The 11,491-nt window shown below is 42.1% G+C and overlaps 1 protein-coding gene across 2 annotated transcripts in view; it reads right to left on the reverse strand.

Moving 5' to 3' along the window:
* Positions 1-4,396: 4,396 nt before the first annotated feature.
* Positions 4,397-11,491, reverse strand: part of hdr (hematopoietic death receptor) — an 8,674-nt gene continuing 1,579 nt past the window's right edge. Inside the window, exons 2-10 of one of the 2 annotated variants that reach the window (XM_035787466.2) lie at positions 11,170-11,335; positions 10,843-10,971; positions 10,560-10,671; positions 10,248-10,339; positions 9,893-9,985; positions 9,594-9,634; positions 8,647-8,901; positions 7,270-7,306; positions 4,397-7,114 (exon numbers count right to left, since the gene is read on the reverse strand). In XM_035787466.2, coding sequence (XP_035643359.1) covers positions 6,825-7,114; positions 7,270-7,306; positions 8,647-8,901; positions 9,594-9,634; positions 9,893-9,985; positions 10,248-10,339; positions 10,560-10,671; positions 10,843-10,971; positions 11,170-11,335 — 1,215 coding nt within the window. In that variant the 3' untranslated portion in view covers positions 4,397-6,824. Of the gene's footprint in view, positions 7,115-7,269; positions 7,307-8,646; positions 8,902-9,593; positions 9,635-9,892; positions 9,986-10,235; positions 10,340-10,559; positions 10,672-10,842; positions 10,972-11,169; positions 11,336-11,491 lie in introns of both variants that reach the window. The other variant, XM_035787465.2, reaches the window with a different exon arrangement.

Raw genomic sequence — 11,491 nt, forward strand, 5'->3', positions numbered from 1 at the left:
GAACAAATTCTTATTTACAATGACGGCCTTTTGCCTCCTGCGGGCACGGGGGGCTGGGATTAAAAATATAGAACAAAACACGCATCACGACAAAAGAGACACCACAACACTACATAAAGAGAAACCTAAGACAACAACATAGCATGGCAGCAACACATGACAACACAGTATGGTATCAACATCACATGACAACATGGTAGCAGCACAAAATACGTTACCAACATTATTGGGCACAGACAACAGCACAAAGGCAAGACGGTAGAGACAACAGATTATTCTCTATTCTTGGAAATGCTATTACTGATTCAGCAGCAAATTAATTACTGGTTACTGGAGATTGGCTTTTAATTTTTCCTTTCAAAGACAATGATAAACCAATGAGTATTTTACCAGAGAATACAGATCAAATTGGTAATTCACATAAGGATTAAGATGGAGACCAATAGGTGGAAGATGTAATATGTGAAGAAGAAATACCTAAACCTAATTATAGTCACAGCCCATTACTGCTCACTAGTAACATACAGTATGTGAGAAGTTTAACACTTTTAACAGTAAGGAGGATGAAAATAACATTTCGATGGGAAGATTAGGCAAGCTGGTGATTCCAAGTCAAGTTCAGAACAGATGAAGCTAAAATACACGAGGAAAAAAATATTCATTATACCACAATTGAATCGCTGCTTCTTGCTAACGTACGCGAGCTGAAGAACGCTTTTAAAATTGAGAAGAACAGACACTTGTATTATTTTGGTGTGAAAATGAGGCAAGCTGGGGATTCCAAGCAAAGTTCAGCTCATCCATGTGTCGATTTGTATTTCTTATGGATCCCCATTAGCTGCTGCCAAGGCAGCATCTACTCTTCCGGTCCAGCAAAATTAAGGCAGATATACATTTAAAAAAACATTACAATACAATCACCACAGATTTCACAACATATTAACTGTAGTGCCCTCAGGCCCCTACTCTACTACCACGTACAGTTGAAGTCTGAAGTTTACATACACCTTAGCCAAATACATTTAAACTCAGTTTTTCACAATTCCTGATATTTAATCCCAGTAAAAATTCCCTGTCTTAGGTCAGTTAGGATCACCACTTTATTTTAAGAATGTGCAATGTCAGAATAATAGGAGAGAGAATGATTTATTTCAGCTTGTATTTCTTTCATCACATTCCCAGTGGGTCAGAAGTTTACTTCCAATAAAATAGTATTTAGTAGCATTGCCTTTAAATTGTTTAACTTGGGTCAAACGTTTCGGGTAGCCTTCCACAAGCTTCCCACAATAAGATGGGTGAAAGGCTTTGTGATGTCCACTCCAATACCTTGACTTTGATGTCCTTAAGCCATTTTGTCACAACTTTGGAAGTATGCTTGGGGTCATGGTCCATTTGGAAGACCCATTTACGACAAAGCTTTAACTTCCCATTTTTCTGGGGTCTTACTGATTTCTTTTGATTTTCCCATGATGTCAATTGTTGGAAAAATTACTTGAGTCAAGTTTGGTAACAAGACATTTGTGGAGTGGTTGAAACAAATTGTTTTAATGACTCTTGACTTCAACTGTATCTACAGCACAAAATCCATGTGTATGTGTGCGGATAGTGTGTATGTTATCGTGCGTCTGTATATGTTCGTAGGAAAACTCTCAAATACCATGGTCCTAGAACTAGTTTGCCCTCTTATAAGAATCTAGGAACTGCAAAAGTGAAACTCATGAAGAGTATGGGCCTAAACTCGACAAGGAAACGTCACTCCAACAGATGAGTAAAGGACCTAATGTATCATTGTCCATGTACAGTATGTTTGCAGATGTCTTATTAATCATGGCAGATCTTTGGCTGACTGTTTATGGAGAAAGTATAAAATGCAAACACATTAAGAATTTGAAGTTGTTCCATCCCTTCTTCTAAAATCAAAAACAGACACATTTGACAACTTTTTCAAAGAGCAAGATAAACATCTAAATATGCTGGATGTGGTCCCTTTTGAACATCGATTACATACAGACTGCTTGTGGATGGATTTGAAGAGGGCTTTGTGTAACATTCTTTAAGATGATTGTGTTGTGAGAATGAAGAAAAGCAGACCTAAATCTCCATCTTGAAAATGTACTTCTTAATAACTGATTTACTAATAGCATACAGTGGTTGAATTGATAACCTTTTTCGAAATGCATCACTTGTAAGTAATGAAGGTTACAGATTTACAGATACTACTAATACTTAAAAATTACTATGCTAGTAGATACTGTTATGTTTACTATATTTTTTTTGATAATTTACCAAATGTTAGGTTAACTACAGTAATTATCAAGTGTAATAGCAAACTGTAGCCCGACACAAATCAACTTTGCATTCTACTGTAAAAAAAAATATATATATATATCATACTGCATCTTGCTGTACAAGCAATTGTGTGCTACATTAGTAAAGTCAACTTGAATAAATGGTCCAAAGATGAGTCTCAGTCCACTTGCTTCCAAATAACATTTTATAACAATAATTTTCAAAATCAAGAATGTCACAAAATCATTGAATGACACAAAAGTCGAGAGATTCCTCTTCCATCTCCTCCTTTTCACTTTCTTTCCTGAACTTGTTCCTGCTGCTTCTCCTCCTCTTCCCCAGTTGTGTGTTGTCGACCAATCCTTTTACAAGCCTTGTATTTCCAGAAGACTCTGCTTCATCTGCCAAGCAGGGAGATGCTGGGCACCGTCCATGTTTCCCACAGTGCTGCTTGTCAAGTGCATCACAGGCCTTACTTTGCCTCTTGTCCAAGTCCAAGCCACGTAGAGAGTCTTCAGTTAAACTACAGGCACACTCACCCCTGCTCTGGAGGGCAGAATCTGTAGGCTTCAAGATGGGTAATTGGAATCGAGTTGCTTTACCGTGATTGAGAGGTTTTGAAAGCTGATGAAGGGACATCACGATTCTCTCTGTTTCAACCAGCTTTGCGTTCTGAGAGAGTGTAAGTCTCTTCAGTCTCAGGCGAGCACTGCGTCGGGGAGCGGTGCGTACTGCAGCGTGTCCCTCACGCATGGATCCTGTGCCCTTTTCCTCAAGTACTCTTCCACTGGGCGTTCTGATGCCGACTAGGATGACACCGTCTCCCCCAGTAGACAATTGTCTCTGTTTGATGAGATCCATGTTTCTAAAGTCCAGTGTCTCATCATCACCCTTGATGTTTTCTCTATGTGTAATGGACTCTGGAGAAGTGGTTTGGCTTGCTTGTCCCAGTTCCCCAGGATCATGATTAGCTGTGATGTTACTGCTCTGTGAGGATGATGTGCTCTCCTCCTGCTCGGTTCCTCTAGCTACAGACAGATGGATAGGGTCAGTCCCTGTAGCTACAGACAGATGGATAGGGTCAATCCCTGTAGCTACAGACCCATGGATAGGGTCAGTCCCTGTAGCTACAGACCCATGGATAGGGTCAGTCCCTGTAGCTACAGACCCATGGATAGGGTCAGTCCCTGTAGCTACAGACCCATGGATAGGGTCAGTCCCTGTAGCTACAGACCCATGGGTAGGGTCAGTCCCTGTAGCTACAGACCCATGGGTAGGGTCAGTCCCTGTAGCTACAGACCCATGGGTAGGGTCAGGCCCTGTAGCTACAGACACATGGGTAGGGTCAGGCCCTGTAGCTACAGACCCATGGGTAGGGTCAGGCCCTGTAGCTACAGACACATGGATAGGGTCAGGCCCTGTAGCTACAGACCCATGGATAGGGTCAGGCCCTGTAGCTACAGACCCATGGATAGGGTCAGTTCCTGTAGCTACAGACCCATGGATAGGGTCAGGCCCTGTAGCTACAGACCCATGGATAGGGTCAGGCCCTGTAGCTACAGACCCATGGATAGGGTCAGGCCCTGTAGCTACAGACACATGGGTCCCAGGGAGCTGTGTGCCACTGCCACCTGCTGTTCTGTTCTGAGAAGCCACTTTACGCCTATTTCTGTTTCCTCTCCGGGATGGCCTTGCCAAGGACTTCCTCTCAGCCTCTATACTGTGAGCCCACCTCCGTTGGTGGTTCCTGAAGCACACTAGTCTCCTGGCCTTGCCCAAGGAAATGCCAGTCTGCTGCATGAGCTCTCTGACGGTGCAGCTGTTGAGGTCAAATGCCCCAGCGTTCTTTGCCATCCTCATACCGAGTGCAGGTGCAGCAGAGACCCTTCCTCTCTACCTCTTCGTCTTGCTTCTAACAATGTATTGAAACAGAATGACATTTTGGACAACACACAATTATGACATCACAGAACATGTCAACCAAATAACAATCAATGTTACATCGCTAAGATGTCACAAAGAGTAAGCTTAGTGACATCATGTGATTGATTCTTGGGCAACATTTGAGCAATATCTGGTTCTAGTTAGAGACATTTTGAAAAGAGCACAAAATATATAAAACCTTTATTTCAAAACTGATGCATTAATATCCAACTTGTTGTATTGCTCTTAAAAAAATAACACTCACTGTAAAGAACATCTACATAAATAATGTGAAATTGTCAATTAAAAGGGACACTGCCATTGGCAACTGCACTTTGGCTCCAACTCAAGGGTATACTGACAAGATCTTTAAACTTCAGAGGAGATATGACAAGAACATAATGCAGAGGCAGTTGTATTTGAAATAATGAACGCAGACTTGGAGAGAGTAACTTAACTAATTTCATCAGTTGAAAGAGGCCATGATAAATACTACGGAGGATATCACAAAATACAGTGTACAGGACTAAAGGCTGAGGATGTAAGTTCATCATCATTAAAACAGCAGAAGAGAAAATTATTTCCATAGTGTCCACTAGGTGGAGTTATCTGCTCTGAACACAGATCTGTGCAACATTGCTCATGTTCAAAATGTCAGTGCCATCGAACACGTACACTGAAACATTGTTGCTTTAGTTCGTTTGATGGACATCACTCAACATACATGATTTGCTTAAGGAGCAATAGGACGTATTATCAGTGTGTGAAGACAGTACTGTGGTGGAAAACAAGGCAGCATTATTTCGTGACAAAACAAAGTCTATAGTTTGTACAGAATATTCAGCATCAATAGGTCTGGCTCTGTAGGACCAACATAAGAAAACAACCTTATAGGTAAATACACATTGACCAGTCCTTTAAATTTAAAAATAAATAAATACAACTGTTATGTTGAATCGTAAAGACACACCACTGGTGGGGCACCCCAAATGGCACCATATTTATATATAATGCATTACTTTTGACCAGAGCCCAGGTGCACCCCTGCTGTTTAAAATGCATTCAGGATGGTCCATGCATTTCATGGTGTCCTGACCACTACAGCACAGTAGACTACATCCAGTGTATATTCTTCCCTTCTACTACAGTTGACAGTGTTTACTCAACACCCAGGAGCTCTACAGTCGCTAGCATGTGCATAACTTATCATTCATTCCCTCTGCAGTTTCGCACAGTGAACTGATTCAACAGCCAGACAATAGGCCTGTCGCAGCAAGTACCGGAGATCATTTAACTAATCACATATACGGCTCAGTTATGACTCCTACTGTCTGTATTTTGGGTATTTTCCCCAGAACTCCCTAGAAGCAGGAACATAGTGCATTCAGACTCCTTGACTTTTCAGACCCCTTGACTTGTCCCACATTGTTACATGACAGCCTTATTCTAAAATCAATTCAAATTGTTTTTTTCCCTCTCAACCAACTCTCTCACACACACACACACACACACACACACACACACACACACACCATAATGACAAAGCAAAAACAGGTTTTTAGAACTTGTTGCAAATGTATAATTTTAAATATCACATGTATTCAGACCCTTTACTCAGCGTTCTGGAGCAGCTTTTCATCAAGGACCTCTCTGTACTTTGCTACATTCATCTTTCCCCTCATTCCTGACTAGTCTCCCAGTTCCTGCCGCTGAAAAACATCCCCACAGAATGATGCCACCAAGTTTTCCCCATAGGGATGGTGCCAGGTTTCCTCTAGATGTGCGCTTGGAATTTAGGTAAAAGAGGTTTAATCAAACCAGAAAATCTTGTTTCTCATGGTCAGAGTCCTTTAGGTACCTTTTGGCAAACTCCAAGCAGGAGTTTTATTGAAGAGTGGCTTCCACCTGGCCACTACCATAAAGGCCTGATTGGTGGAATGCTGCAGAGATTATTGTCCTTATGGAAAGTTCTCCCATCTCCACAGAGGAACTCTGTCAGAGTGACCATTGGGTTCTTGGTCACCTCCCTGACCAAGGCCCTTCTCCCCCGATTGCTCAGTTTGGCTGGGCGGCCAGCTCTGGGAAGAGTCTTGGTGGTCCTAAACTTCTTCCATTTAAAAGAATGATGTAGGCCACTTGAGGACCTTCAATACTGCAGAAATGTTTTGGTACCCCTTCCTATGTCTGTGCCTCGACCAAATCCTGCCTCAGAGCTCTACGGACAGTTCCTTTGACCTCATGGTTTGGTTTTTGCTCTGACATGCACCGCCAACTGTAGGACCTTACATAGACAGGTGTGTGCCTTTCCAAATCATGTCTAATCAATTGAATTTACCACAGGTGGACTCCAATCAAATTGTAGAATCATTTCAAGGATGATCAATGGAAACAGAATGTACCTGAGCTCAATTGCAAGGGCCTGAATACTTATGCAAATAAGTCATCTGCAAAAACGTCTAAAAACCTGTTTTCGCTTTGTCATTACAGGATTGTTTGTTAACTGATGAAGATTTTTTATTTAATCCATTTTATAATAAGGCTGTAATGTAACAAAATGTGGAAAAGGGGAAGGGGTCTTTATACTTTCCTAACGCAATTTAATTTTCTGCATATTAATTTACTGCATATTCATAATAACCATTTTCAATGGCTTTAGAAATAATATTTTCTGCTGATAACTTTTGGTCCAAATAAAGTAAGGCTTTGATTAGGTCATTTATGTCGGCTCGCATGCCCACCATTTCCAACCATACGTTTAACAGTTCATAGACTCGGTCTTCATGATGGTGTGCAGTGCTTTTTATAGCGTTGTCACAGAGTCCGATGTGCCTGAAGAATCTGTTATGGTAGTAAACATCCAGCTCTTCAAAAAGTTCAAAACTTTTCTTCAAGGACTCGTCACCTAAAAATAAAAAAGATAAAAAAGACGGCCCTGACATCAAAGCCCACCGTGCTGTACTGTATTAATCAAGCAGAGCAGAGTGGGTCATAGACAAGGCTAAATAATATTAGTATGTTAACTAGCCTATATCCATAAAATAGAGGGTATACTCTCACCATTCAAAGGAGCAAGTTTTCTGAGAAGGACATCTTCCTAGAAAACAAATTAAAATAAACATGGTCAGTCACAAATCATAAGTCAGGCTCCTAAACGAGGCCCCTGCACAAGCTCTGAAGTTTGGCTCTTGGAAGGTTGTGCAGGAGGGAAGGACCTCAACAACAGCTCTGGACTTCTTGTCTCTGGCCTTATTCCGTCCTTTCCTCGACCCTGCATTTGCATCTATAAATCACATTAATGTGCTTGGGCCTGGCCACTAGTAATGGTTAATTAAATCTTCAAAAACAAGTGTCAAAACTGCCTAGTAAGTCATCTGCCTAGTAAGTCTTCATCAAGATGGATGGTGGAAAAGGAGTAGCTCTACTTCAAAATGGGACACGGTTGTTTGGGGTCCATTTGCCCATGAGAGTAATTATGAATTGGGTGAACTAATGCTGTATACACGTCAGACAGACTGTGGCTTTCAAACAGTAAGTAAGTACAGTGCATTTGTAACGAATTCAGTGCATTTGGAACGAACTCTTTACGCCAAAGAGTTCAAACTTGGTTTCATCAGACCAGAGAATCTTGTTTTTTCATGGTCAGAGTCCTTTAGGTGCCTTTTGGAAAACTCCAACTGGACTGTCACGTGCCTTTTACTGAGGAGTGACTTCCGTCTGGCCACTCTACCTGATTTATGGAGTGCTGCAGAGATGGGAGAACCTTTCAGAAGGACAACCATCTCCACAGATGAACTCTAGAGCTCTGTCAGAGTGAACATTGGGTTCTTGGTCTAAAACATCTTCAATTTAAAAATGATGGAGGCCACTGTGTCCTTGGGGACCTTCAATGCTGCAGAACTGTTTTGGTACAATTACCCAGATCTGTGGGACCTTGAATAGACTGGTTTTGTGCCTTTCCAATCAATTGAACTTACCACAGGTGGGCTCCAATCAAAGTTGTCGAAACATCAAGGATTATCAACGGAAACAGGATGCACCTGAGCTCAATTTCGAGTCTCATAGTAAAGGGCCTGAATACGTATATAAATAAGGCATCTGTTTTTATTGCTTTTTATACATTTGCAAATATGTATAAATACCTGTTTTCACTTTGTCATGATGGGGTATTGTGTGAGGGAAAATCCAAATGCAATCCATTTCAGAATGTGGAAAAAGTCAAGGCTACAACGTGGGAAAAAAATCAAGGGGTCTGAATATTTCAGAATGCACTGTATATTGAGCAGAGAAAATAAAGATGAACAGAAAGTAAGACCAGATCCAGAAGAGGGTGGGAGTTCTAAAGAAACAATACAGATGTGGTTAGAAAAGAGATTGCGAGAAGACAAGGGACAAGGGGTAGGTAGGCATGAGCATGCCCTGTGCTGCTGCTCTCACCGTAGCCGCAGCGCCTGGCTGCCTCTTGGCCGAAGGGCTGGAAAGCGGGGAGGATGAGGGTAGTGCAGACAAACTGGACTGGGAGGAGTTGGTGGTGTTGTGGAGGCTGTCGCCCAGTCCATTGTCCTCATCGGCTGAGGAGGCGTTGGCGCCCACCTCCTGGGTCAGCTCCAGGAAAAGACGGAGCCGTGTGTCATCCTGCACAGCACTCCGGTTGTTCTGCCTCTCCTCAATTGACCTGTTGTTTTGATCATCCTACAAGATATGAAAAGTTAGATGTAGTCTAATAAGGCACATTTGTTGCTCTTCACTTATGTACTTTGCCATGTTTTCACAACAAGTTCAAACCCCTGAGCTGACAAGCTACAAATCTGTCGTTCTGCCCCTGAACAGGCAGTTAACCCACTGTTCCTAGGCCGTCATTGAAAATAAGATTTGTTTCTTAACTGACTTGCCTAGTTAAATGAAGGTAAAATAAAAAAATTCGATCAGCTCGTCTGAGCAATTTGATCAGAATTCATCTAATTCAGTATGCAGTGCTGATTGGCCTAGATTCAGACCAGAGTTAAGCGTGCGTAAATGGAACACAATTCCCTTATCATGCGCATTTCTCTCTATGCGTATTCTCTTGAGTCTGTCCGACAAAAGTCTCATTTGAAAAAGGTACACCGTATTTAAAGGGATGTCTGAAAACCCCATTGAAAATCTGTTGGCCAGCAAGTGGGAGTTTTTTCAGCAGTTGAATTAGATGTATTTCAGAGTGCGCAAGGTAGTCACACCTGCAGAGAATGTTACGCGAATGAATAAGGCAAGTCTGAATATCAAATACTGAGAAGTGCATAGGAAAGGCATGTGTAGGAATGACAAATTCCTAAGTCGGGATCAGCCCCATTGAGTCTGACACCGCGAATGTGAAAATAACTTTGGAATGAGACCGGTTGACTCACCACCTCAATCTTCAGCATCTCACTGGGATTATTCTGGGACTCTGGAACAGATGAAGTATGAAACACACAGGGCACTTTACTTTCAGGTACAATATTGACATGTTCTGTTGACAGCTTTAAGTGCATCACTGCTGACATGTGAGCTTTGAGGCTCTGTTCACGCTGGATGGCACCTTACTACCTGTATAGTGCACTACTTTTGACAAGGCCCCATAGGCAATAGGGTGCCATTTGGAAGGCATCCCGAGACTTCACTTTTGAAAGAGCAAAAGGTATTTATTTGATATAGATGACCTTACCTCTCCTTTTACAGCAATTTCGCCTCTTCAAAGAGACAGCAGCAATTGCAGCAGTGATACCCAGTACTCCCACCACAATCACACCAACACCTGCTGTTTCAACAGAGAGAAATTAATGTTTAATGTCACAACCCCATCCATCCGCTGTTGACCAAATAAGTGGCAGGGTTGACAATTCGTCGTTGTTTGAATCCCAGAACGCCCCTTGAAATTCAGAAATAGTCATTTCCCAAAATATACGCAACAATCATAATATTCTATTGCGTTGACACACAATAAAATCCTAATCCATAGTAATAAACAGGAGACAACGGAGCATGCAGCAAGGGGATGTCTGCTGTACCTGGTCTTGTACCTGGGATGGTGCTGGGTGCGGGCAGTCTGGTCTGACAGACAGTGTTGGACGTAGCAGTGCAGTTCTTCAGCCTCACCTCATTCTCTTCACATCTGAGATAAATGGGGGTTTCAACAAAGTATCATTTTAAAAGCCACATTAAAACCAGTTTAATTCCATTTTATTTATCGATGAATAAATGCCATGTATAGAAAAGCTAGTCACCACTGTGCAATAACGTCTACACAACAGTCTAATGAAGTAAAAATGGAGGTTAGGCTAGATTTAGTTTGAGAGCATCCACGTGTATGTTCACATATTCTATGGACATACCTTAAGCACTTTTTGCACACCTCACAGGCTTGGTCAGGGGCACAGAATGACCCAGGTTTACACTGGCACTCTCTGTCCTGAGTGATGGTGCATGCCTTCGTAGTCACCTGATCTGTGAGAGGAACATACAGAGATTGTACTGTTAAAGACATAATACATTTTTATTTTTAAAAAATTATAATAATCAGACACGGGATAGATCGGAGCCCAGCCATTTCATTTGTCATTCATTCTAATGGATCATGTTGAATTTGAAAAGGGTTAACTTGTTCAACAGAATTACCTGAGTGACACGTGGTGCACTTCAAGCACTGTCGTAGGCCGTTGCCATGTTCAGTGTATGTGTCAAACTCACAGGCCTCACACGTTCCTCTCTCCAAGGCACGTGTGCAGTACGCTTTGACATACGTACCTGAGGCCATAGAGAAACAAGAGTTACTGGGTTATCCAAACAGGCGTCTTACCTACCTGTCCTTACACAGACACTTGACACTGAACATGAATTACTGTAGTCGTATAACCATGGTCAATACAAGGCCAAAGTAGTGTACCATTTCAAGTGCACACACTGGTCTCAGTAGACTGAATCTTAAATCTCTATTTGTCTCACCAGCTAGGCAGTTTAAACAGCAGATATTGTCATGTGGGTACTCCAGGTTTTCCCGGCATGAGATGTCCCGCTGTGTCAAGTTTCTGACGCTGCCTCCTGTCCGTGTCAACTTAAGGCCAGACTGAGCTGCCACCATGGGGTTGAGGGCCCAGATTAGGAGGACAACCTTAGAGACAAAGATGAAGCACACATGAAAAACATTGTCATCCAGTTTTCACCTAGCTTACTTTAGACACCCATAACATCGAAGGAAAGTAGCCAAAGTTGGTGAGGAAATGACTGTTGTAAAAATGAGGTGTAAAATCTCAAATGGCACCCTATT

Source organism: Oncorhynchus keta, chromosome 14 (genome assembly GCF_023373465.1).
Source record: "Oncorhynchus keta strain PuntledgeMale-10-30-2019 chromosome 14, Oket_V2, whole genome shotgun sequence".
In the NCBI taxonomy this organism is placed as follows: Eukaryota; Metazoa; Chordata; class Actinopteri; order Salmoniformes; family Salmonidae; genus Oncorhynchus; species Oncorhynchus keta.